We start from the raw sequence: 27,835 nt of genomic DNA on the forward strand, positions 1-27,835 counted from the left end.
GCATCATCCACAGCACCCCACAGCAGCATCCCCAGCGTCATCCACAGCACCCCACACCACCATCCACAGTTTCCACAGCACCCCCACCATCCTCCATCACCCCACATCACCCCACAGCATCTCACACTGTCCCAAAGCATCCCACATTACCCCATAGCATCCCACAGCACCCCAGAGCACCCCACACTGTCCCACAGCACCCCACAGCATCATCCACAGAACCCCCCATCATCCTCCATCACCCCACACCCTCCCACAGCATCCCACAATACCCCACAGCACTCCATACCTTCCCGAAGCACCCCACATCATCATCCTCCATCACCCCACAGCACCCCACAGCACCCCACAGCCCCAGAGCCCCAGCCCAGGGGGACACGTGCTGGGCAGGGAAGTCCCTGTGCAGTTGTCCCCATGCAAAGTGATGCTGTGTCCCCAGAGAACAGCCAGGGGAGCTCAGCCTTTCTGGTGGAAAAAAAGAGCAATTTTAGGACACAGGGAGAGCAGCTGGAGCACTGGGGGAGTTCTTCACAGCCACACAAGCAATAGGAGAGACTGGGTGACTCTTTAAGTGTCTTTAATCCAAAGGACTGAAGAGCAGACTGGGAAGATTAGTATAAGCCAACAGACAAAAATAATTAAAAAAAAATTTAAAAAAAAAAAAAAAAAGGCGGGGGGGATAAAAACCAGTTTTCAAAACAAATTAAAATTCCATACAGTGTCTAAAAAGATCACCTAAAAACTAAACATCGCCTTAAAAAATTGTTTTTCCCCATTCAAACACATTTAACGAAGTGAAACATCGTGACAAATAATAATAATAATCATCATCATCATCATCATCCATGGACTAAAGACTTCAGAGCAGCTGCAGGAGCCACACTGGGGGCAGAGCAGGGAGGGGTCAGTGCTGTGCCACCTCCACCCCTGCCCTGGCACCCCCTGTGCCCAGGGACCCCCCGGGGCAGCAGCGCCTCGCTGGGGACGGGGTGAGGGGGGGACACATCCCTGCAGAGCTGGGGGGACAGCACAGCCCCCCCTGCCCCCCCTGAGGTCAGAGCTGCATTCCAGGCCACGCCGGGGCAGACAGAGCAGCTGCAGGCCCACGGACAGACACACACCCCACACGGACAGACAGACGGCGCTGCCAGGCAGAGCCCCAGGGAGGGCTGGGGCGCTGCTTTTTGGCTCCTGTGCTCGATTTGGTGGCCACAGGGACCCCCCCCTAGGGCAGCAGGACAGGGGGGAGGGCAGCTCTCCTTCCCTGGAGCCTGTCTCTAGCCAGCATCCACACAGGGTTCAGCTCTACAGTAGTTTTTAAAAAATATTTATATGTTATATACCCTAAAAAGGTCACCACAGGAGTTTCCATGTCTTTGGAAGGAAGGAGGAGGGAAAAGAGAAAAAAAATATATATATATAAATCAAAACCGTTTCACAAAAGAAAAATAAAAATCCAATTATTGGCGGCGTTCACCTCCAGGACAAAAAAATCCCTGGCTGCAGGTGTGGATCTGAGGGGGCATCTCACCACCTGCTCCAGAAAGGTCAGAAACACAGGTGAGTAGCTAAAAATAACTAGTCTGGTATAAATGTCTGAATTCCATGCGCTCGATAGAACAGTCTGTTTCTTTTTGTCTTTTTTTTTCCTTAAAAAATATATATATATAGTTATTGCTTTCTGGAGGGCTGGCGGGCAGGGCCCTCAGTGGGGCAGCGTGGTGGGCTCGGGGGGGTTGGCTTTCTTCCTCCTCTTCATCAGCAGAGGGTTCGAGGAATCCTCGATTTTCTTGATCTTGATTTGTTCGTAGTCCACTCGCATGGTGGCCAGGGCACTGGTCATCTCCTCCTGTGGGCAGGGGGCACAGAGCCATCAGCAAAGCCCCCCAGGGTGGAACAGGGGTCTCCTCGAGCCAGGTCTCAAAGCTCTTGGAGATCTATTTCACACCCAAGATAGCCCAGCTACCTTAGAAGGCATAAAATCAGCAGGATGGCTTCTGTGGCGGTGTTGGAAACAGAAAAGTTTCAATAAAAGGCAAAATAACAAACCTCTTTACAGAGAAAAACCGAGCCAGGTGCAAGAGGTTCTTGCTCCTGGTAAAACACCTCACAAAAGCGATTAGTTTCTTTGTTTTTTTCTTTTTCTATTGCTTAGGTGGGATTTTTTGGCTCCTGTCCAATTAGCTACCCTTAAGTTTGAGGTGAAGTCCCCCAGGTCCTTATGAGGTATCTTTTCACTAACTGAGGAGAGAAACTTCTGGGCTCTTTTCCTTTTTGAGGAGACAAAGGACAGTTTTGTCACTCCATCAACCAGGGTCCCCAGAGCAGCTGGAATAAACTGCAGCAGGGCCTGAGTGTCCCACTGCCACATTTTCCAGTTCCCTCCCAAGCACAGCTCTGCCCCAGAGCCAGCACGCCCACACCAAACTGGAATCATGGAATTGTTCAGGCTGGAAAAGCTCTCCAAGGTGATTGAGGCCAAGCACGCTCTGCCCTGTGAGGGTGGGGAGGGGCTGGGATGGGATTGCCAGAGCAGCTGTGGCAGTGCCAAGGCCAGGCTGGCTTGGAGCAGCCTGGGACACTGGAAGGTGTCCCTGCCCTGGCATTTGAGGTCCCTTCCAACCCAAACCATTCTATGATTCCATGGTTAACCCAACACAGCCACTCCACACCACATCATGTCCCCAAGTGCCACATCTATGCAGTTTTTGAGCACTCTTAGGGACAGTGAACAAGCCTGGTCTGCCACACCGCAGGAGAGGACATTCCCCAGATGACAGAGGGGTGCAGAGCTTGCAGACAGGGACACAGAGAGGTTTTACCTTCACGTCCTCCCACAGGTCCTTCTCCTCCTTCAGCACACGGCTGGTGTGCAGCGGGGTCTGGGGCACCTGCATGGATTGCTGCCAGGAGAGGGGAGGAGCGTGAGTTGGGAGCCACAGGCATCCAGCCCATGGATCCCATCCCCATGGATCCCGTCCCATTATCCCATCCCATCCTATGAATCCCATCCCCATGGATCCCGTCCCATTATCCCATCCCATCCCAAGGATCCCATCCCCATGGATCCCGTCCCATTATCCCATCCCATCCCAAGGATCCCATCCCATCCCATCCCAAGGATCCTATCCCATCCCATCCCATCCCATCCCATCCCATCCCATGAATCCCATGGATCCCATCCCATCCCATGGATCCCATCCCATCCCATCCCATCCCAAGGATCCCATCCCATCCCATCCCATCCCATCCCATGGATCCCATGGATCCCATTCCACCCACCATGATCCAGGGGTGGTTCATGAACTCCGTTATTGTCATGCGCTGGGTCGGGTCTGTCTTCAGCAGGTTTCGGATCAGCTGCTTCACTGTGGGGGTTGGGGCAGCGTCAGGGGCCAGCAGCTCCTGGGGGGTCTCCTGAGCTCCAGCCCCAGCCCCAAAACCCCTGTGTGCCCTCCCGAGTGCCCCACACCTGACCCTGCACAAACCCTTCAGCAAAAGCCTCTCCAGCAGAGGTGGAGATGCTGAGAGGTGACCCCTGACACACCCAAGCTCCTCCCAGCCCTCAAAAGGAGACCTCAGCCTGGGCACAGCACCCCAGGGACCACGTTTACCTTCCTCTGACACCTCGGACCACTCGGGATTGGGAAACTCGTACTGGCCCATTCGGATCCGCTTCTTCATGCCAGGAGAGATGGCCAGCCCGTGGTTGGAGTAGAAGGGGGGGTACCCACACAGCCTGCACCAGGAGGGGGAACAGAGTCAATGTGCCACCCCAAAAACCTCCCCAGGAGCACCAAAAGGCACAAGGCAGTGCCAGGAGCAGGAGCTGAGCCCATTGCAGGAGGGAGAGGAACCCTCACACTTACAGAATATACATGATGACACCCAGGGACCACATGTCACAGGACTTGTCGTACTTCTCTGGGCCCAGCACTTCTGGGGCTGGTAAAAACAGAAAGAAAATCCTAAATCTGAGTGTCAGCACCGGGTGAGAGGGCTCTGACAGCCCATGGAGACACCAAGAGCCACTGTGGGAAGTGCTGCTGGAGCACCCCCCAGCTCCTTGCTGCAGCCTCCAGGCTGGATGCAGAGGTGATGGGCTGCTCCAAACGCCCAGCTCTGCCCCCCAAACCCTGCACACCCCCAAGCCCAGCCCCCCAGGCACTCACCCACGTAGTAGGGCGTGTAGCAGGGCGTGGCCAGGGAGTTGTGCGTGGTGGTTTCCTTGGCGAAGCCGAAGTCGGTGAGTTTCAGCACGGCGTTGGGCCGCTTGGAGGTGTACAGGAGGTTCTCTGGCTGGGAACACGCAGGGGGCAAGGAGTGAGCTACCCATGCTCACAAGGAGGGGAGTAAAGTGTTCTGACTCCATGATTTCAGGAGGCTGAACAAATGCTTTATTATATCATTATATATATATAATATATATAATTTTATATATATTTAATATTTATTAATATATATACATATACTTATATAAATACATATATTTATATAAATATATATAAATGCTTTATTATATAATTATATATATAATTTTATATATTTTATAATACTAAAATGATACTACACTAAAAGGACACTACACTAAAGAGATGCTACAGAAAATCCCGTGACTGTAGAGATGCTACAGAAACAACACATGACTGTCTCCAGACAGCCACAACACAGCTTTTTTCTAATCACTCAGTCAATTCTAAACAACCATCTTCTTCAGTAAACAATCTCCGTAACACATTCCACATGTGCCAAACAACAGGAGCAGCAAGCAGAGGTAAGAATTGTCTTCCTCTGAGCTTCTCACTGCTTTCCCCAGGAAAAACCCTGGGAGAGGGAATGATTCTCTCTCTGTTGAGAGAATGGGAATGCCACGTGGAGCAGCAGGGCTGGGCCAGCCTGGCCCTGGCGCTGCCAGGGCGGTACCTTCACGTCCCGGTGCGCGATGTTGATCGAGTGCAGGTACTGGATGGCTTCCCCAATGCTCTTCATGATCTCCGAAGCCTCTGAAGCAGCAAAGAAACCACCAGGAGCAAGTTAAAAAAGGGCACTGCACCCTGGGGAACTCTACAAACCAGGAGCCAAAGAAGCTGGCTGAGGTCAAAGGGGTTTGCTCTGCTTGAAGTTTCCTTTTCCGTGGTGTCTCTGCCACTCCCCATCCCTGGGTAAGGAGCCTGCAGCTCCCAGAAACTCCAGAGGAAGGGATGGGGCAGAGTCCAGCCCCTGGCCCTAATGGCCAGGAGGGCTTGCACTGTTTAGGACACCCAAGCAGCAAGGAATCCAGCTGGGAAAGGTTTTCCCTTAGGATGGGAAGTCAAGGGGGCAAGGGGCTCAGAGTTTGGGTTGTGTGGTTGCTTTTCCTGGCCAGAGGAGTAGAGGGAATGAGATTAATGAGATCTACAAGACCCACAGCCCATGGACTTAATTTTTTGAGGGAGATGGGTGTTTTTGCAAGGAGTGGGATGGACAGAGTGTGGGAGCAGCTGATAAAATACCCCCTAACCCTATTCTCAAGTAAACACAAAAAGCAGGGCTCCTTGCACCCACATCCTCTTTCCCTGAGTGCAGAACTCTGCTGGGGATTCAGAAGAGTCCCTGAGGGGATGGAGGGGACGGAAAGGCCAGCAGGAGGTGGGCTCCTACCCCGTTCTGTGAAGGCCTGGTCTCCCCTGTCCTGAATGCGGCTGAAGAGCTCCCCGCCATCCAAGCTGGAAGAGAAGAGCTGCTGTTACACACCGTGGGTCCATCTCACACCGCCCCAAGCTGCACCAAACCCCCTGCTGCTGGGCAGGAAACAATCCCCTTCGCCATCCAAGTCTTTGGTTGGTGCTTCTGGGGCGTTTCAGAGCCTCCTCCTTCCCGAAAGGAGCAGAGCTCTGTGCAGGTGTGGCCACCCCAGCAGCCCACAGAAACACATTTACAGTAAAGGCAGCAAGTGTGGCTTGAAGTTGGTGAGAGCACTCCCAGCACACGTGGCCTCCTTTTGCTCACAAGCCAACTGCCTCAGCAGCACCATGACCCAGCACAAAGTGCTGAGCAAAGCTCAGGGCACGGTGAGATATCAGCAGTGTCACAGCGGGCTCCCCAGGCTGGGACACAGAGGCTGGACCCCACTGCAGCACGGCCAGGTCCCATGGGAGGTGCTGGAGAACCTGGTTGGGTTCCCTCCCCAGGTACCCTCAGGGAAAAAGCAGCTCCCACAGAGATCAGGACTGAGGTATGGGATAATTCTCCGTGAGAGCAGGGATAATGGCACTTCCTGCCCCTGCCTTATCTGCCTGAAGCAGGAACAGTTTGGCTTTCCCAGAGCTGATAGCATCTCTCTGACATTCACTGACATCTGCAGTAGCAATAGCCTGCAGCCCTTGGGACCCTCTGCTGCACAGAGCCTGTCAGGAGGGATCCAGAGCAGTCAGGAGGGATCCAGAGCCTGAGAGGAGGGATCCAGAGCAGTCAGGAGGGATCCAGAGCAGTCAGGATGGATCCAGAGCCTGGGAGGATGGATCCAGAGCAGTCAGGAGGGATCCAGAGCCTGGGAGGATGGATCCAGAGCCTGGGAAGATGGATCCAGAGCCTGTCAGGAGGGATCCAGAGTCTTGGAGGATGGAAGTCAAATCCTGCCTTGCGATGGGTGTTACCCCAGAGCATCCCTCGGTCACACAGACAGTCCTGGGGACTCTCCTCCTACCCCTCTGCCATTCTTTCTTTCCCCACTGCCCCCCCTTGCCCATCCCTGGCTGCCCAGAGTGCCAGGGTTGTTCTCAGGTGCCTGTTTCCCCACAGGAGCTGCTCTGGGGGCTGCCGTGCCACGTGCCCTGGCACTGCTCCTGCACCCGCTGCCCCCCCGGGCGATCTACCAGCTTGCCAGAGGAGAGGTTTTGGCAAGGAAGCTGCATCAAATCACAGCTGCGGTTGGGATGTGGTTTCAATACTTTCCCCTTCATCCCTCCTCCTCGTCCCCAGGTTAATACCAAGCTCTTACCCAAAGCAGAGCCGCTCAGCCGCTGCTGCAGGCGGTGCCAGGGCAGCACCAGCGCTGCCAGCTCGGTCACTGCCCCACCGCAGCCTGCCAGGAACCCGCTGCCTTCCCCAGCTTTTGCTGGCCAAAGGCAGTTTGGTTATGACCCACCTGTGAGAACCACAGGCCCCGAGCTGAGCGTTTTCAGGATGACTCAGAGGCAGCAGCCCTCGCTGTCCCCGTCCCTCCAACGCCAGCGCTGCCGCTCCTCTGCCATCCCCACAGCTGCATCCCCCTGGCACCCCCAGGGCTGGAAGGTGCCCACCCCGCTTCTGGCAGCCCCCCAGCAGCCTGCAGTGCTCCCGGGCCGGGCGCTCACCACTCCATGACGATGAGCAGACACTTCCTCCCCTGGTAGAGGTTCTCGTAGACGTCCATGATGCGCACGATGTGCGCGCACTGCGACGCTCGCCAGTGCAGCTCCACTTCCCTGCGGGCCTTGGGGCAGTCCTGCAGCATCTGCGGGAGAAGGGACACCCTGTCAGCCCCGAGACATCCCCGGGCAGCTGGGTCATGACCCCCGGCTGGCACCGTGGCCACCAGAGAGGACGCGGGGGCGAGGGCCGGGTGCTCCCTGCGGGCGCAGCGAGCGCTCTGGCAATGCCTCCATCCCCATCTAGTGGGAACTCTGAGAAGCCGCTTGCCCTCAGCTTGCCCTTCCTCCCGAGGTTCATAAAAGCTTATTCGGTCTGCCTGCCACCTCCCAGTGCCCCACCAGCAAGATCTACTGCATTTATAAGCCATTCTGCACCCCTGGGTGCCACCGAGCATCCTCACCCTCACCTTTGCTTTGCTGCCCCCATCATTTCCCAACCATCAGCCTGCTGCTCCACGGGACCCTCCAGACCACAAAAGCTCCCTCACCACAAATTCAGAGCCCACCAGCACCCGTGCCTGGGGAGGGAACACAGCAAACATCCAAATGTTCCCTAAATTACAGCTCTTTAATGAGCCCCCTGCCCTTCCCAAAGACAGCTCAGAGTTCCCAGGTGCAGGAAGGATTTGTTTGTCTGCCATAGACTATTAGTTATGATGTTTGTCAGGGTAAACAGCCAGCCTTAATTATTGTGTTCCTAAATATAGAATAACAAACGTGTCTATCTTGAGCACAGTTCATTTTCCTTCCTGTCTCCAGCAGCCTTTGGGGCCGGGCTCAGCCTCTGGAGCAGCTCTGCCCCTTGGAGCAGAGTGAGCAGGGGGATGTGGAAACACACCCCCACCCTGCAGGAAACAGCAGGTTTGGTCATTTTACCAAGATTTAGACAGAAAAGTCCTTCTGAACCCTCTGAGCTCTCCCCAGGAGCAGAGGAGCATCAGCCCTGGGATGCTCTGCAGGACCAGGGGGGCTCTCAGCACAGTGGGGTGTGGTGTTTTCTGAGACCCCGTCTAAGGGAGGAAATGATGAATCTGACTCCATGTTCTTAGAAGGCTAATTTATTATTTTATGATCTATATTATATTAAAGAATGCTATACTAAAACTATACTAAAGAACAGAGAAAGGATACAGACAGAAGGCTAAAGGATACTAAAGAAAAACCCGTGACTCTCTCTTCAGAGAATCGGACACAGCTGGCTGGAATTGGCCAATAAGTAAAAACAATTCACATGAAACCAATGAAACAATCATCTGTTGGATAAACAATCTCCAAGCACATCCCAAAGCAGCAAAACACAGGAGAAGCAAATGAGATAATATTGTTTTCATTTTTCTTTGAGGCTTCTCAGTTTCCCAGGAGAGAAATCCTGGGCAAGGGATTTTTCCAGAAAATATGACGGTGACAGTGGGGATCTCACAGAAACAATAATTAACTCCCAAAACCCACACAGTGCCCGTTTCCAGATGAAACACTCACTGATGGTGCTGCCCTGGCAGAGTAGCCCTGCCTAGAGCAGCAGCTGTCCTTTGCCACGGGGAAAGGCACAGACAGGCTGTGCCCTTCAGCCACCCACCCGTAACAACATCCCCAGCTCTGGTCACACCTCTCCCACCTCCCCAGGCAGAGGAAACCTGTGGGAACCTGTGGGAGGCTGCTGGCACCCAACCACCAGAAGCTCTGCAAGGAGCAAAGTGCCCAAAGCCAACCTTTGCACAACTTGACATCGCTCACACCGGCAGCCTCAGGGCAAAGAAGACAGGGCAGGAGGTTGGACACCCTCTCCTTGTTCCTCTATTGCTTAATTACCCTAAAAACTACATCCTGCAGAAGCCAAAACCATAAGCAAGAGCAACACCAGCCCCCCGAGGAGCCATGCAGAGGGCACTGCAGAAAAGCCTGGCTATTTGCAGCCCCACTCTGAAGAGCCTGGCGTGGGGAGCCAGGAAGCTGAAGAGAAAAGAGAAAAACAAAACAATTTGTAATTATGCACCGGGAAAATGGACCAGCAGGAAGCAGCTAGTTAACATCATCCTGCACAAAGACAAACAGCAGAGGTACAGCAAAATACATCCCATTTTTAGAGGTCACTCTGAGTGCTTTTATAGGAGATTAATTGGATTTCTAATGAAGTAGGAGGCAGCAGCCTCCATTACCTGCACCAGCAGGGCCCTGACGTTTGTTTTTGTACCCAGACAAGCTCTGGGAGCAAAGAGCTGCCCCGGGGTTCTCAGAACACCCAGCTGTGATCCAGCTGCTCCCTCCATCCCCTGCTGGCTTTGCATGGACAGGTGATGGAGAGGCTTCCAGAGGAGCAGATTAGGCCTCATTAAGGCAATGATTTGGTTAATTTAGGAAATGTTCCCAGTGGCAGTGGTGTGAGGGGGAGCTGAAGGCCAGATGCACTCCCCGCTGCTGCTGCAGGAAGGAGGTGGAAAGTATAATTGACTCTTATGACCTAACACTGTCAGGTTGTAAGAATATTTCCTCTATGATTTTAATGAACTCTCAATATATTCAATGACATTAAGAAAGCTGATAAGCCAAGAAACACTTATAGTGTATTGTAATCAGGAAATAGTTGGCTTCTGAGTGTGATGGTGTGAATTGTAACACATGTGCTGTCTCACCCTTCACATGAGACTGAAAATGGAATAAAAGTTTTTAAAACACCTCTCAGTTGCCCCATCTCTGGGTCAGAAAATAGTATAATCCGAGAGGCAAGCCATGGTAGAGGCAGCCCACAGCCCCAGCAGCACCCCAAAGCTCCTGCCCTGGGGTGCCAGGAATGTGCCAAGCATGGGGCAAGAGCAGCACTGCCACCAGTCTGTCCTCTTCAGGTGGGAGCCAGCAGCTCCCAGAGCTGCCAACCTTCCCTCCCACTCCCCAGGCAGCGGTGAAAGCTGGGGTGGGTGATGTCCTGTCCGTATCCAAGGTGTTTGGGGTGTGACAACACTGCCCATGTCCCCAATTCAGCCTGTGGCTGAGGCAGGATTTGTGTTTCTTGGCTCCCAACAAGGAGGCTGGGATGGGAAAATCACCTCGTGTTTCCCCTGAGCTTCAGCAAGGATGAATACCCCCATCCCACCCCAGCTGATTTTGCAACCCGGTAATCTGGAGCACAGCCAGGGTTAACCCTTCGACGGCCAAGCTGCTGAACTGCAGCAGACAGCTGCTCTCAGTTCGGCTTTTCCAGCTCTTAACTCCCGCTCCCCTTCCAAAGAAGGGCTTCTTGGGGATCCAACTGTTCATAATTTCAGAGGGAAAACGCTGCCCTTCCTGCCTGCTCCTGCCGGAGAGGAGGGCTCCCAGCCGCAGGGCAGTAACCGGATCCCGCGTTACACAAGTGTCCCCGGCAGGGCACAAGGGCAGCGCCGTGGAGAAGCTCTGCCACCACCTCCGAGCAGATCCGGGCAGCAGTCAGGCAGGAGGAGCTGCATCCCTCTGCTGGGTGCTCCAGGTGCTCAGATCTGCAGCCGCTGCACATCTCCAGACATCAGCTCATCGTCACAGAGCACCCCAGGGTCCCTTCGGCATCGCAGGGGACAGGGGACAGCCAGGAGAGCTGTGCCAGCCCAGAGCTCTGCCCCATCCCATCCCTGCTTCCCACTGGGGCACCTCCCTGCAGGAAAGGAGGGGGAGCAGGGAAAGAGCCACTCCACCCTGCTGGCAATTAGGGAGGAAATTCAGCTTTCAGCCGCATTCCAGCTCCCCTCCCAGCAGTCTGACACCTCTGAGATTTGGGCAGACAGCGTTTGCTGCCATCCTGTGCCTTGGCTCAGCCCAGCTCCCCCAGGAGCCTTTCCATGCTGCGAGAGAAATTAGTTCTGTGTTCCTCTAAACGCCCTCATTAGCTTCATTAGAGCCCCCACACTGCTGCCATCAGAGGATGGCACAGCCCAGCCTGATGTGCTCAGGACGCCGAGAGCAGCAAAGGCTCCTCACGAGCTCCAGCAGCACCTCTGGGCTCTTCCCCACCTTGGAAACACAAACCCTGGAAGCAGCTCCTGAAAACAAAACAGCTCATCAGGGCTTCTGCAGGGGAACAGCACCTCTCTGAGCAAACCCAAACCCACATCCAGGCTCCAGCCTGGTCCTGCAGGCATCAAAAATCAGCTCAGCACCACACGGAGCAGAATTTGCCCCCCATCAGCTCAGGACAAGCACAGCACAGGTGGGTGGGCACGGGGAAGGAAGGAAGGAAGGAAAGCTCTGGAGCAAAGCAGGGGCTGGAACTGCCCACGCTCACGTTCCTCTCCCAGCGTGTCCTCAGGCACCACTGATTCAGTCTCGCCGCCTCCTCCTGGGATGGTGCTCCATGAGTCACGACAGGTTGGAAAAGGAAGCTCCCTCCTCCCCTGGCACGGCAGGAGGTCGCTGAGGACACTGTCCCACTGTCCCTCCTGTCCCACTGTCCCTCCTGGCTGTGGGTGCCACCCCAGCCCCAAACTCTGCTGCCCCTCGGCGAGCCAAGCACACTCAGACGGGCAAGACATCCCTGCAAGAGGGAAAACTCACCTCCCACGGGCAATTTCCATGGAAAGTGAGGATCAGGCTCACACTGGGGTGTTGAGCTGTCCATTTTCCAGGGCTGCCCCACGCTCACCCCGGGCTCTCCAGCTGCTCTTGCGGGCAGGGTGGTTTTATTTCCATGTGTATTTTGATCCCACTCTGTTCTCCTCAGTCCCCAGCAGAACAGCATAGGCCTTGCAGCACCCACCCCTCCAACAGGGCGTTGTACCCAGGCCCCAAACCACCCCCAGCAGCCCCCCTCAGAACCTGTCTGCACCACAGGGGTTAAAAGAAACTCTTCTTGAGTTGCAGTAAGAATAAACCTACAGCGAAGAGAGGCAGGCTGTCATCCCCCAAATTATCAGCAGGGAAGCAAAGCAGAGCTTCCCCCTGCCTGGAACACACACGCAGGCTTTGGATTCCCCTGACCCGGCTAGCACAGGGCAAGGAGCATTTTTTCCTAATAAAGCAAAAGGGTTTCTCTTCAAAGGATTTTCCTCTTCTAATCTTCCCCTGGAAACTCGCTGCCAACTGGCGTCAGCTGCTTTACACATTTGTAGGGCCAGTGCTGGATGCTTTGCACAGGCTGTTCCCAGCTCTCCCTGCATTGAGCTGAGCCTGTAATGCCAGAATATTTGGGGAGCCCACAGGTAATGAGCCCAAAGCCACCCCAGACACGGCTGGGAGGGAGAGGGCAGCAGAAGGACGTGGAAGCAGCAAAGCTTGGTTCCGCTTTTGCTGTTTATGAGCTACAAAAGAGAAATAAAATCACGAGTCCCAGAGCCCCTGAGAGGAATTGTGTTACCAAACAGAGGGAAATTCATGGCTGAACCACAAGGCAGTAACAATTAAAGGTGCAGCTCAGGAAGCCTCCCCCACATCATCGTGGCTCTTACATAAATCTTTACATTAACCCCATCCCCGCTGCTTACACCCACCACAACCTGCCCCGCTGCCCTGGTGACGGGACTTTCCCAAGCTGGGCTTCATTTCTGCTCTGCCCACGCCCAAAGAGCCACAGAAAGAGTCTGAAGCCCTAACAGAAGAGGTGAAAGCCTCATCCTCACGTTTGTTTTGCCCGGGGAAAGCCAGCAGCAGAGGTGACGTGTCCGGAGGAGGAGCAGAGTGGGTCCAGCAGCATCCTGCCCGCAGCGTGCCCCGTCCTGCCAGCCCAGGATGGCTCTGGGAGGGTGGCTCTGCCTTCAGCCAAGGTGGTTTGCCAGGTGACAGCAGCAGGCACCAGCTACCCACCTTGCAGAGGGATGGGGCAGTGCCACCAGAGCCGGGTGGATGCTGAGGCTCCGACCCACACGATCCCACCTCGGGGAGAACGGAAAGGTTGGAGAAAGGATCCCATCGAGAGAAGATTGTTTAGATGAGAAAGAGCTAGACAGGAGAGGCAAGCGAGGCCGAGCAGAGGCAAGCACACACACACACACACACAGAGACACACACACAGAGCTGGAGCTGCTCGGCCGCATTCTCCCAGCCTGAATGATCGCAGCGCTCCGAGGAACACCCGGAGCTGGGGAGAGCCTCCCGACTGACTGCACAGCCCAGCCGAGCAGCCAGCCAGGCGTGAAGAGGCTGCGAGAGCCAGGGGACAGCTAAAAACCCTGCCAGGAGCGGCGCGGAGGGAGGCAGATGTGGCAGCAGGGGCAGATGCAGATGTGACAGCAGGGGCAGATGTGGAGGGGGGCAGATGAGGAGGAAGGCAGATGTGGCAGGAGGAGCAGATGTTGCAACGGGGGCAGATGTGGCAGAGGGGGCAGTGGAGGCAGATGTGGCAGTGGGGGCAGATGTGGCAGCAGGGGCCGATGTGGAGGAGGGAGGCAGATGTGGCAGTGGGGGCAGATGTCACAGCAGGGGCAGATGTGGCAGCGGGGGCAGATGTGGCAGCGGGGGCAGATGTGGCAGCGCGCTCTTGCCACTCCTGCGGGCGGTGTCGCAACGGGGCGGAGATGCAGACTGGCCGCCCTCACACGGCGCTTTCACAAGAGCCTCGCTCGCCCGCCAGCGTTGCACAAGCCCCGGGTCCCCTCCTGTGCTCCCCTGCTCGTGGGGTCCCTGCCCGGTGGGCGATGCTCGGGACCCCCCGCCCCGCAGCCCCCCTGCCCGGGGCATCTGCTGAGCATTTCTCTCCCCCTGCGACAGATGCAGCAGCCATTGAGCCTTTTCAGGCGGCAACAAAAGCCTCTCGAGGCACACAAAGGCGAGGAGCAGAAGAGAGGCCTGGGTTTAAATAAGAGCCACCTGCCAGGGGCCCGTGCCCCCCGCCCGGCCAGCCCCATTTCCCAGCAGCAGAAATGTTCTTGGCACGTCCTGGAGATGAAACGTCCAAGTGGGGATCCAGGAGCAGCACCCTGGATGCTGAGGGAAGGGTCCCAGCGTGGTGGAGGCGTTGGGGATGTGGCTGGAGGGAGGAGATGGAGGTGGGTGGGAAGGGGCTGTAAAACTCACAGGAAAAAGTCAGAGCAGGTAAATGGCAACAAGGCAGCAGCACGAAGCATCCCCGCTGACTCACACCCAGCAACAGGCTGGGGCTGGTGTTTAAAGGAGACAAATAAAGAGTGTCGGCTTCATTTATCTGAGAAAAACAAAATTAGGGGCCTATTCAGTCCCATGTTTTTGTTTTGGGAGCCTCCCCTTCCTTCCAGCCCTCAGCAGCAGCCAGTGCTGGGTTTGGCTGACTCACCCCATGCTCATCTCTCCAGGAGTGAGGAGCAGGAGCAGCCCAGGCACAAGCCACGGTCACGAGGTCCCATGTCCTGCTGTGCTGGAGTGACAGAGCCACCACCCTGCCAGGACCTCCCCGTGAACCCCACAGGGACAAACGGGGTCACAACGGCCAAAACGCTCCAACCCAGCCCATCCCATCCCTGTCCAAAGACATCCAAACGTCACTGCCCACCAGGAGCCACCACAGCAGGGCTGCAGCAGGGAAGGGACCCATGGCCTTGAGGCCAGAAGAAGGCACAGCCCAGCTCTAAATGGAGCCATTCAGGGCAGGGATGCTCAGATGCTCTCTGCAAACCAAACCCCTGATCCCACACAGCTCTTCTGCCTCTGCCAGGGCCTTCCATCCACACAACACAAAGTGATAGGGAAATGAGGAGCCATGGGAAGGGCAGAGATCTTCCCAGCCACACACAGCACCTCCACCTTCCCCCTCTGTGAGGAGCTGGGGGCCGGGGTCAGCTCCTCCTCCCCACCCCTCTCCTTGCCAGGTTTGCTCTCGGAGCTGACAGCACCACGAACGGAAAAGCACACATGTGCTTTTATGATAGGAAGTGGTTGATATTTGCAGGTGTGATTAATACCCAAGTAAACACTGATGTAAACCATTAACTCAGGGCTGACCTATGGCCTCTGTGCTTCGCTCCCACAGGCAGAGCTTGAAAAAACCCCTTATCAGCCAGGGGCTTCCCCTCACGTCAGAGGGACCCCAGAGCATCTCTCTGGGTCCTGGCCCCACCAGCCTGCCACCAACCCTGGGGACAACCCTGCCTGACCTTCCCGCTACCTCTGATCCCAGGGACAGCTCTGGATCCCCCACACCTACATCCCAGAACTGCTTTTGTTTCTGGATGTGCACACCCATTCCCTAAACGTTTCAGCTGGAAGTGATTTTGGGGAGAGGCCCAGACCCACGCCTGCAAGCAGAGCAGCTGTGAGGCCCTGCCAGAAGAAGCCCCACAACACTCACTGCTTCCCAGCAGCTCCTGGGCTTGAGCTCTGCCCAAAAATGAGATTTCTCAGAGTTCAGCCCATGGGCAGGACAGAAAAGAGGCTGCCACCCACCCCCCAGCACGGGGATCCTGCCTGCGGCCTCTCAACACAGATCTTCGTGCAGCATAAATAAATACATGTATATTTAAAGAAAGACAAAAAAAAACCAACTGAAACACAAAGCTGCATCAAGGCCAGCCCCTCCTGAAGTGCCGCTCACCCCTGGCACTGGGAGCAGGATGGCCTTGGGATGTGTTTCCTCCACCAGTGCCAAGCCTGAGGAGGGTTTCATTTACGCAGCCCCGAAGCTCGGTGACGACAGCCCCGTTTTGCATCATCCTATCTTCCTCAGCTGTTTGTTTAACACACCCCTGCCATGGCTCTGTCAACACCAGGGCACAGCAAACACCTTGCTGAGATCAGCCCGGTTTGTGCAGCGCAGCTCGGCAGGGACGCAGAGCAGAGCATCCCCCCGGCTGCAGGGACCCACCTTGGCAGTGCCAGGGGGCTGGGCTCACAGAGCCCACAGCAGGCACCGTGCCCACACCGGCCTGGAGGCTGCCAGAGTGCTGGGAGCAGGAAAAGGCTGGGCCAGGAGCAGCTCAGGGGTTTCATAACAGGGCTTTGTGTGCGCAGGTGCTCAGAGAGGCAGGGGCCCCACGGCCACCAACAGCCCTCCTCCTCCTCCTCCTCCTCCTCCTCCTGCTCCTGCTCCCCTCACATGGCACAGCAGCCACAAACCTCTGTCACCACCAGCCCCCATGCCCAGGGCAGGGAGAGGGGCAGTGTGTCAGGGGATGGCAGTGAAGGGGCAGAGGGACACGAGGGGACTGAACCCCGCTGGGTGATCCAGAGCTGGTCAGGGGCACACATCCCCCCCAGCCTCTCCTCTGCCATCTCCCCAACGCTCTCAGTGCAGTCTCCAGGCTGTCCCTGCCCCACAGGCCTCCCTCCTCATCCTCCTCCCATCACACTGTTTGTACAGCCCCAGCAGCCAGCAGGAGCTGCAGCAGAGCTGGTGGAAACCCCCGTTTGCCACCAACCCACGCGGGTGAAGAGCCAAGCAACACCCCAGGCTCGAGACCCAGCACTACCTAAGGCTGTGCACTTCCACTTTACCTACAGCAGGCAGGATTTTAGGGGAAATCCTGGGCTCTGAAGCAATGCAGTGAAAACCTGAGAGCCTCCTGCCAACCCAGGAGCCAAGCAGGGCTCTCCTCCTCCAGCAGCCACCCCGAGACTCCTTCAGCCAGCAGGAAAACACACTTGTGTTTCTATTTTAAAAAAAGCCCTTCTCTGCATCCTGCTGGCACCACATTAAAGCTCTCAGGACATGGTGGCTATTCTCAGCTCCCTGCAAGCTTCTGGCAGCCCCAGGAGCCTCCACAGCACCTGTTGGCAGCAGCAGCCGTGTGGCCCCAGGGCTGGGGAGGTTTGGTGGAGCTGGGACAGAGCCTGGACCAGCAGGGTACCAGTCAGCACCATCACCTCGAAACACCTCGGCCAACAAGTGTGCAAAACTCACTACAAAGTGCCTGGGGGCACAAACTTCTAAAAATACCAGGGGGGAAATCTCCCCCCTGTTGGTGTTACTGAGGTTGGGCTCAAGGCAGAGCAGGGAGTCACTGAACCATGGAGTGGTTTGGGTTAAAAGGAACCCTAAAGATCGTCTCACTCCAACTCCTGCCATGGGCAGGGACACCTTCCACCAGACCACGCTGCTCAGAGCCCCATCAAACCTAATCCAGTTTTGTGCTCTTACTTTTTCAATATACAGCAAAAACACGTGTGGAGAACTCACAGGAAAGAGTCACTGATCCTCCCACGGATGCTCAGTACCCCACTGCTTGACAGTGTTTACCAGCAGGCTACTTGATTTCCTACCAAATCCCACAGGCAGCAAGTGATTTGCACTCATTCTGCCTGCTAGATTAAAACGGAGACGCGATAAAAGGATAAACGCACGGACATTTAAACAAACCAACAGAAAAATCTCCTCCTGCAGCTACTGCTGCTCCCTTGGCAAACAGCCTGCTCTCCTTGGGCAGCTTTTAAGAGGAACCCCTGCTCCCAGCCAGCCTCACACACTCCCTCATCCCAGGGCAGTTACCCGGGATCCCCGGCTGCGGGGTGAGCAGGGGGCAGCTGCTCCCTCCGGGTCAGCCGGGGGCTCCTGGGCCCTGCTTTGCATGAATTTAAGCTTTTTCAATCCCACTTATTCACGAGAAGAGCTCAGGGCTGGGGGATGCCAAAGGGCAGACAGGGCAGCCTTTGTGTGGCTCTGGTGGGCTCGCAGCCCCCGCGCCCCCCACGCCAGCCCTGCGGCGGAGCCCGGGGCACTGCGGGGGCAGCGGGGCTGGCATGGGGATGGCACGGGGCTGGCACGGCCCCACAGCAGCACCTCAGGCAGCACAGCCTCGTTTCCTGACAGAAATGGGGCCTTGAGGAGCACCCTCACTGCACTGCCCCACCTCCCACACAGGGCAAGGCCTTAAAAAAAACAACCAAGCCTGGATGTGGCACTGGGTGCCAGGGTTTAGCTGGGGTGCTGGGGCTGGGTTGGACTTGATGATCTTGAAGGTCTCTTCCAACCTGGTCATTCTGTAAATTCTTTTTCCAGGGCTGCATTCGAGGTGGGTACAAGATCCAGATGTGATGGTCAGCGGTTCAGTCACTAAAACCCTCCAAGCACCAGCACCATGGCCCAGGCCAACCCTGCTGCATTGACGTGTGCCTGGCTGTTCCAGGACAATCTTTGAGGAGAAGGAAACATGAAAGGTTAAACCAGAGGTGCCTGACCTGCTAAGAACACGCTGCCCTTACTGCCAGAGCCTGGCAAAACTGAGCTAAAGGGATGCCCTGAGCTTCCTAAACCTTGCTCTCATTAGCTGGACCCACAGGGCCATGCCTGACCTGCAGCTCCTCAGGCGAGGCCAGGAGTGGGAATATCCCCCCAAAGCACTGCACTGAGGCACTCAAACATCACCTCCCACAGCCACCCCAGACTGAGGCAGAACCTCAGAGCTGCTCCCAGGAAAAAGCAGCTCTGGCTCCCACCCAGCCCGAGCTGCTGCTCAGTGGCACCCAACCCATTTTAACCCATTCGGAATCTCCTCATCATCTTCCTCACTCAGCTTTCATCAGCCCAGCATCGCAGGGCTGGCTGTCTCCTCCAGCAGCAAGCAGCTGGGGAATGGGACCACCAGGACACTTCCAAAAACTCCCAGGGACCTGGAGCTGAATCCCACCAGCCAGGGAACATCTCATGTCCTGGCAGAGCTGTTCTTTACAGCAACTCTTCCTCACCACAAGAGACTGGGAGTCTGAGCTCCGAGGTGGAGTGAGCAGGGTGGGAGGGGATGGAGAGGAGATGTCAGCGTGCTGCTCCACCACAGCAGGGTCATTCCTCCTGGGAAACACTGAGGACAAAAGCAAAAGGCTTCCCAAGCCCCTTCCAAGCTCCTGGGCCACCAAGGGGTGGGTGTTCTCTCCAGGAGCCCAGCAGGACTGCAACACCTCCAGGCTCCCCAAAACAGCCCTGTCCCCGTGCCAGCACTGCTCTGCCGGAGGCATGGGAGGTAGCACGCCAAAAATGCCAAATTCACAGCTCTGATGACTTCCAGGAGATAACCTGAGTTTAAACTTCCTGGCAAGCCCGCCCTTCCCAGAGCCTCTTGCGCAAGAACCGCCTGCCCGGGGCTCCCTCGGCAAATCTGCCCAGCACAGCCAGGCTGGGAAATGGCTCAAGAGGAAGAGAGAGGCACAGCAGAGCCCCAGGGGACCCGGAGGAGGCTGCTCCAGGTGACAGGGGCTCCTTCAGCCCGGCTCTGGGGGCCACACTGAGTCGTGGTGACAGCTCAGTGACACCCACAGTGGGCTGCTCACTGGAACAAGTGGGGACAGAACAAGATTGAGCTGTTCCTAACGCCGAGCTGGGAGATGCCACAAGGCTCACTGCCGCTGGAATTCAAAGCCATCCCTGCTGCCACACACCTCCCCTGCTCTTGATTTTATTTACTGCTCTTGTCAGACTAAGCTGAGCATAACACGCATACTTTCGGGTTTGTTTGGGCCTGATTGCATCTGCTTTTCGCCCGGCCCGGTGCAGATAGCCGGGATTCCAGCCCCATTCCCCCGGAGCTCCCGCCGGCACCAAGGGGCACGGGAGGAGAGGAGCTGCCGCTACTGGAACTGCAGCCCGAAGGGGACACGCTGCCAAATTTCCACAGCAGTCCCGGCTTGTGTTCCAGCCACATTTCCCTGAAAACACACACTTGGCAGGACATGCGAGGAGCCTTTGGAGAGGCTGGCCCAGCTCGGTGCAGGGCAGCGGGCAGGGCTGTCCAGGCTGCTCCAGCTCAGAAGATGCTCCCAGTCCAGGAGATGCTTCCCTGGGAAAGGGACAGCACTAATGGCCCCAGTCCCTGAGTGCTGCTGTGTCACCTTGATTTTTTCGAATTTTCTAAGCCTTCTGATGTTTACATTCTTGTAACGAACTTTCTCACACACTTTCTGTAAATAACTTATTGTTTTACATTCTTTTATGGAAGAAGAGAAATTTGATGGATTGTTGGTTTGCCCAGTGTCATTAGAGAAGTGACACTTGCACCTTCCAATCCACTGTCACTTTTAGAAATCTATAAATGTTGGAATCAGAAAATAAACTACCCCTTTCTACCTCAAAAACAGCAGCGTGTTCACGTTGTGTTTTTTTGTGTCTTATAGTGACACTGCTGGACCTGAGATGACCTGAAACAAAAAGTTTTGCTGGAGGTGCTGTGAGGCACAAAAATGTCACGTGCAGAGTGTCACTGGGAGGGGGACACAGGATCTACTCTGGGAGTCCCAGCCTGCTGTGACAGAGGTTTAGCCTGACTCAGAGTGTGAGGCACAGAGTGACCCCAAACCTGCCTGAGCTCCATCTTCTGGGGCCAGCAGAGCTGGAAAGGTTGAGCTCAAAACGGGCACCCACCTGCAGCCAAGGGCACAAAGCAGCAAACTTAATTATGGTGACAAAGGAAATTAATCCGTGCCTCTCCTGATCCCCAGTCTATAGGCCAAACCAGACAAGGACACCAAGAGCAGAGCAGCAAAGCCCCAGGCTGGCTGGGAGCCCCAGGAACATTCAGATCTGGGTTTGTATTTTGGACTTTATCTCTGGTTTAGGCTGCAGGGCAGCCAGGCACGGAACCACGTGCGGCCCTGACGCCAAGGGCCTGAATAATCTCATTACATATGACAGCAAAGGCTGTGCCAGCTGCACAACTGCTGAGCCACTGAGCTCACCTGCCCTCCCCACCGGGACAGGGCACGTTGGCACAGCACTGAGGGAAGGTCCTCACCCACAAGAAGATGCCACCATCCTTCCTGAAAAGTGCCTGTGCTCAGCTGGGGCTGGGCTCTTTCTCCAGGCACTGACAGAACCAGAGCACACAGCCTCAAGCTGCACCAAGAGAAATTTAGGTTGGATATCAGGAAAAAGTTTTTTACAGAAAGAGTGATAAAGTTCTGGAATGGCTGCCTGGGGAGGTGGTGCAGTCACCATCCCTGGTGTGTTTAACAAAGCCTGGATGTGGCACTGGGGGCCAAGGTGTAGTTGGGGTGTTGGGGCTGTGCTGACTCCATGATCTTGAAGATCTCTTCCAACCCAGTGATTCTGTGAATCCTCCTTGGCAGCACCAGAGTGAAGATGGAGCCACAGGGGAACTCCCAGAGTGCTCAGAGTAGATCCTGTGTCCCCCTCCCAGTGACACTCTGCACGTGACATTTTTGTGCCTCACAGCACCTCCAGCAAAACTTTTTGTTTCAGGTCATCTCAGGTCCAGCAGCACTCGGGGACTGGGTGCCTCAGTCCCTCCCCAGGCCACAAAGGAGCAGAGTTAATGCAGCCATTAAACCTGCCAGCCCCTGTAACCCCCACCTCAGACTGGTAGGATCTTAAAAGGCTGAAATCTCTGAAATGACTCAGCCACGGGGTACAAAGGAAGAACAGTTTAAAAGGCTGTTAAAGCTCTCTGCTTTCAGACCTGCTCTTGCTCCAAGCCCTGCACGCTGCTCCCCATCCATCTCCTTTGGGGACGGGCCACAGAGCTGAGAGCTCTCCCCAAAATGAGCCCCCAGGCACCGGGCACACTCACAGCCCCTGTGCCAGCCAGAGCTGAAAGGAAAAGATATTTTCAGAGAGCAAGAGAGTCACAAATGGTTTGGTTGGAAGGGACCTTGAGGGTCACCTCCTTCCAATCCCCCTACCATGGGCAGGGACACCTTCCACCAAACCTGGCAGGTTTTTTTCACCTTGCAGCAATGAGGATGGGACCCACTTTCAGTGGGATACAGACCTCAGGGTTATGTTAAATTCCACACTGGCACCCCCAGACATGACCACGATGCTGACTCAGTGGGACTGCCCAGGCTCCAAACTGGCTTTTTGAGGAGTGGTCAGGCCAAGCTACATTCCCATGCCAGCCTTGGAGTTGGTGGAGGGATTTCTCTGGTCCTGCTTCAAACTCTCCCTTCTCCAAAACCAGCCTGCAAGATCAGCCAGGCCCTGAAGACCCTCCCCAGCTGCTGCCTCACCTCTGCAGCCCAGAGAGGAGCTGAGCAGCCTGGGGTGGGCAGGGGGCTACCTGGGACACCTGGCACAAGCCAGAGCCCTGGAGCTGGCCTGGGGTGGGCATGGGGCTACCTGGCACACCTGGCACAAGCCAGAGCCCTGGAGCTGGCCTGGGGTGGGCATGAGGCTACCTGGCACACGCCAGAGCCCTGGAGCTGGCCTGGGATGGGCATGGGGCTACCTGGCACAAGCCATAGCCCTGGAGCAGGTTTGGGGTGGGCATGGGGCTACCTGGGACACCTGGCACAAGCCAGAGCCATGGAGCTGGCCCATGCCAGGCTGTGGCAGCCGCCCTGGCCCCACAGGCAACCCCAGCACAGCACAGGGGAGGCAGAAAGGGAGGCAGAAAGGGAGGCAGAAAGGGAGGCAGAAAGGGAGGCAGAAAGGGAGGCAGAAAGGGAGGCAGCACGTTATTCTTGGAAACCAGGAGGTGAGGTCATGCTGCCTGAATGCTGCAACTTGAGGCCAGACGAGCGGGGCCAGTTGTGCTTGGAGAGGAGCCTGCCTGCTGCAGCGAGGCCGTCTGCAGGTCGGGAGGCTGCCTGTGCTCCCAGCAGGAGGAAAGGGTTTCTGAAGGAAGGAGGGCTCTTCCCACTCAGTTTCTCAGCAGACAGCAAAACCACAGCAAAAGGATGGGTTTGGAAAGAGGCAAGCTCTCGGAGCACCCTGGTGTGGGGCTCAGGAGCCCAGCAGGAAGGCTGAGGAGATGGCAGACAATAAAGCTGGAGTGATGCTGCTCCTGTGCCACACATCAGCCCAACGGCACTCCTGAGCCCACCACTCCTCCAGGTGCCTCCCACGTACCTGCACCGCCCTGCAGCCCAGCAACAGCTCTTCCATCTCATCACATACCACAGCACATCCCAGAGCTGTCTGTGAAGACAGAAGTCACCAACCTGATCCTTCAGGCTTCCTCACCAGGAACCTTCCAGGAGTTTTCACCACCTGAAAATGCTCCAAACATGCCAGGAGACCTGGCTCTCAGGCTGCACAGCTTCAGCTATTATTTCAGTATTATTTCAGGTATTATTTCAGGTATTATTTCAGGTATTATTTCAGGTATTATTTACACATTGTTTTGGTTGTTTCAGAGTATGGCAAAGCCCAGCCTCTGTGCTGCATCACTCACTACCCAAGGCACACACATCACCTCCACAGCCCCATGAACCAGCACTGCCCTGTAACGAGGCTTTCCTGCTCTGTGTGTGGAAGTGATGGCACACACAGCACTAATCTTGCCAAAGGCCAGCAGGGCTCAGTGTGAATGGCAAAACCATGGTTTTACCTGGTGCTATGTGGCTGTTAAATCACACATGCAGGGGCTGTGTTCTCACCCTGCGTGCCACAGGCAGCTCAGCTCCTCAGCCCGGTGCCGCCTCTGACGTTCAGTAAATCACTGCATCTCAGCTCCCCGCCTCTGAAAACATGGGAAACGTCTTTTGCAAGACCTACGGCTGATGGCATTAGATCATTATGGAGAGGAAGAGCCCCGCCACTTCCTGAGCACGTACCAAAGAGAAAGCCCCTGCTCCCGGCCTTATCAGTCCATCACAGTCCTAGCTCTGACTGCTCAGAACATGTGAAGTGTTTAACAGAGATTATGGCAAATCCTAAATCGTTTAAACAAACTCAAACCCCAAGTCAGTAGACTCCTTTGGTCAATGAGATAATAAACCACAGCTTTGGAAAAGTCCCAGTGATGTCACTGCAGTTTCCACAGCTTTTCAACCACATCTCGCACAGAAGGCCACAGCGAAGACATTTCTGATTATATAAAATACATGGCAGAGCTAATTAAAAAACCATCTCTCCACTGAGAGAGGGACAGAAGAACAGCAGACACAGCAAGCTGTTTCCCATGAGCACGAGCCCAGGATCTCCATTTCCTCCCTCACTTCAGGGATGTTTTTCCAGATGGATTTTTGGAGGGACACAGGGTGCTTTGGCTGCACCAACTCACTCGTCCACAGAGCTGCTCAGCCATCAGCTCCGAGCTGCCTGCCCTAATTCCACACCAGGCACCTTCCCAGAACGGCAAACCACAAGCACCATCCTCCTTCCTCCTTCTCCACCAGGGGAACCATCACTCACGGGTTATCAGATGAGGCCAAGAGCGAGACCGAGAGTTTCGCAAACACGCCCCAAAGCACCAAGGATGCTGCAGAAAAAATCCACGAGCAGCCTTCACAGCCCTCAGCTCCCCAGCCCTTCTAAAGCTCACCAGTCCAGGTGAGGCTCTCCTGCTTTGAAGGTGAAGTCAGCAGCCAGGTCTGTTAATTTATTTTAGAGGAAACCTGCTCCACAAAGAGCTCCATCATGCAATGCATACAACAGAGAAAAACTCATCACCTGAAACACCAGTCCCCACTCTCCAGCCTGGCTTAGCTGCCATTTCCTTGTAGAATTAAGGCAGCCAGCCCAAAGATTAGTCTTAAAAGTGGAATTCGCAGCAGGCAAAGAGCCCTCACTCCCAGCCCCACCACTGCAGCCTGACCACAGCCAGCCCTGCCAAGTCAGGCCAGCAGTGACCTACATACAGCAGCCTCCACAGAAATTACAAGCCTAATTTTGCCTAATAATAAATCACACCAAGGTACAAGGAAGAAGGGGGTAAGGAACCAGGCGTTTCAGCTCCATTCATCACCTCTCCCCAGGCTTTCTGCTCCCACCCTGCAGCAGATCATCGAGTTTCAAACAGGGTCAGGTCACGGGTGACTGGGACCATCCGTGGCTGCTTCACACCAGATAATTCAGGGATGCCATGCTTCAGGTACCAAAAAGATACAATAAAATTGGGGGTTGGAAACAGAAAGATGAACAAGAATCTATATGAAAAGTAGAGGAATCTCTTGTTTTCACCCAGGTACTACACAGCAAGCAGAACTACCATCCATTAACTCTCACACAGCATCATTTTGTTTAATGATGTGTCTCTGCCATGGACTATTGCTCTGGAACGAGAAGAAAATTGGCCCTTATGTTTTCACTGCTGCTAGAACACTTTCCCCAAGCTCAAACTCTCCTGGAGCACTGAAAAGTTCTCTTCAGCAAAGTGGCTCTCAGCAAAACCCTTACCAAAAGCACCTCTTGATTTGGGAGGAAGAGCTTTAACAACACAACAGTTGCTCGTGACCCAAGAGGAAGCACAAGATGACCAGAAGACACCATTCACATCAGGGAGGGACACAACTGTGTCTCACCCTCCAGTGAAGGATTGCATTGTTATACAAGATTTTGGAACAGCAAACCTAAAGAATGACACTCCAAATGGAAAGGTTCACTGCACAACCAAAGCAGGCAGCAGACAGATTTCAGCTGTGGCTCCTGGCGATGGGCCATCAGGATTCTTTTAAGCATCATCTGAAACATGACAACTCGATGCAATCACTTCTGTGGATCCTGCTTTAGGTCATCTTTCCACTCTGCTGCAGCCCATGAGTAATTTGGACCCAAATACCTCTCCACAGGTCTGTAGCAGAGACGTCAGCCCGGCTGTGTACCCGAGGAGGGAATGAAGTCAGCACACATCATGTCTAGGGCAGTCACCCACACCAAGTTTGGGCTCTGCAGCTCAGTCCAAACATCCCAATGGAGTAAGGCAGTGCAGCTCACACTCGTGAGGGCAGGAGGAGTACCCACGGGCTCGTCCCAGAGCCAAACTCCCAGCAGAGCAGTTTGGAAGGTGCTGGAGGGAATCACTTACAGTAGCAGCTGTGCTGCTCTTTGAGAAGCCAGGGACACGTCCAACCACTCAGCTGAACTCGTCCCTCCCCATCAGGGACGCCAGGAGAGGCCAGGACAGGGGACAGGCAAGACAATCCCTTTTCCTACAAGAGACTGAGTGTCAAATATTCCTCACCCCGCAAGAGCCACATGGACACTCTGTGTCACCCTCCTACATCCCAGCCCTGCACTCCAGGAGGTTTTCAGAAGCCAAGGGACCCGTGTGGCACGTGACACAAACCCTGACCCCTCGCTCTGGCACGGGCAGGGTGACAGCAGCGGTCCCGTGCCCCAGCCACGGCGGGCAGAGGAACCTCCGGCCTCGGCCTCCTCCTCCTCCATCCTTCCTCTTTCAGGGCTGCGAGAGGGAAGTGCTGGGATCTGTGCTTTAAATATGTGACTCAACTTCAGAGGCGAGGAGGAGCCCGTCTGTCAAAACAGAAGAGGATTTCGCTAATTTTCAACCCGATGAGATGACAACACAATGTCACCCCGGAGTACGACGCGGGGCGGCTCATGAGCAATGTCTTCGGCATTTCTGAAGGAAAAGCCAAACTTCTATCACCTAACTGACCTCACTTCCTCAACCACAGACATTCAGCACCGTACCCTGCCCACCCCACCACCTCTGCAGCACAACTTGTACCCCTAAAGCCCCACCTTTGTTCCCTCTCTCGGGTTAGGAACCCCAGACACCAACAGAGGGGCAACTCTAAACACAAAAGAAGTGGGGTTACGGGTTTAGGTGGGAGTTACAGGTTTAGGTGAGGGTTATGGCTTTAAGTGGGGTGTTTTTAGCCTTCCCAGTTCTCGGGGTGACGCCAAGGATTGGAACAGCTCATGTGTGGGCGCAAATTGCACGGATGCTGGAGAACACGGCGCTCCCAGCCAGCAGCCAGCCTTGCTCCCGCGTCACCCGGCGTGTCAGGAGCCATTCAAACTTCCCCAAGCCTGGCTGGCAGGGAGACACGCTCCCCTCTTTGCCCAAAAACCTCGTTCGAAAACAAGGGGAAGGGCCGCATCACCCAGAGCGGGCTCAAACACACCCTGTAGCGCTGTTTATCCACGCCTGTCAAAGAGAAGCAAGTTAGGGACAAGGGGTAACATCGTAACGCTGAAATATTCCCGGTGGGAAGCGGGGCACCACAGTCGCTCGCTGTTAGAGCCGGGAGGGGACACGGAACGGGGACAGCGAGCAGCTGGGGGTGCTCACACCACACACCACGAACGCCCCACGGAGGGAACCCCACATCCCCCGGAGTGTCCCCCACCCTCGGGGATGCATTCCAAGATGTGCATCCCCCGGGGGGATCCCAGCCAGGCCACGGTCTCCTCTCCACTCCTGCTCCCCCTAAACCCCCTCGGGCTACGAAGATGTCATTTCGCTTCGTTTCCCACTACAAAGCTGGAAAGCCGCGTCTCGCTGCTCGTAATGGGGGGAAAAAGACGAGATTAAAGCGCGGCCGGAGGGGCGGGCGGCAGCTCATTGTCCGGCCGGCCCCGCTGCCGCCGATGGCCCCCCCGGGACCCCCTTCCCCGGCAGCAGACACCTTCCATCACTGTCAGCAGCGCCGCTGCCGCTGCCCGGCCCCTCCCGGCCCCGCGCCCGCGCGGTCCCCGCGTCCCCCCCGGTCCCCGGCGCGGGGTCCCCGCGCACCTTGAGCGCGAACTTCTCGCCGCTCTTCTTACTGAAGATCTCCAAAACTTTCCCGTTGATGCCGAGCCCCAGCACTTGCGTGGTGACCTTGTAGTCGTCCGTGATGGCATTCTTCCGGATCTGCAGGCCGCCCTTCCCCGGGAACGGCGGCGGCCCGTGCGGGGGAGCGGCGGGCGGCGGCGGCGGCGGCGGCTGCGGCGGCGGGTCCCC

The 27,835-nt window shown here is 55.7% G+C and overlaps 1 protein-coding gene across 1 annotated transcript; it reads right to left on the reverse strand.

Moving 5' to 3' along the window:
* Window positions 1–560: 560 nt before the first annotated feature.
* MAPKAPK2 (MAPK activated protein kinase 2) lies at window positions 561–27,835 on the reverse strand (the record flags this gene model as incomplete). The annotated part of the gene is made up of 10 exons (XM_041460505.1): window positions 561–1,849; window positions 2,823–2,903; window positions 3,283–3,368; window positions 3,615–3,739; window positions 3,870–3,945; window positions 4,173–4,299; window positions 4,924–5,003; window positions 5,641–5,705; window positions 7,335–7,474; window positions 27,626–27,835. Coding segments are annotated over 10 exons (1,134 nt in total), but the record flags the coding sequence as incomplete, so codon positions are not given.

The sequence above is a fragment of the Pyrgilauda ruficollis genome, unplaced genomic scaffold, assembly GCF_017590135.1.
Source record: "Pyrgilauda ruficollis isolate IOZ18807 unplaced genomic scaffold, ASM1759013v1 scaffold144, whole genome shotgun sequence".
Lineage (NCBI taxonomy): Eukaryota > Metazoa > Chordata > Aves > Passeriformes > Passeridae > Pyrgilauda > Pyrgilauda ruficollis.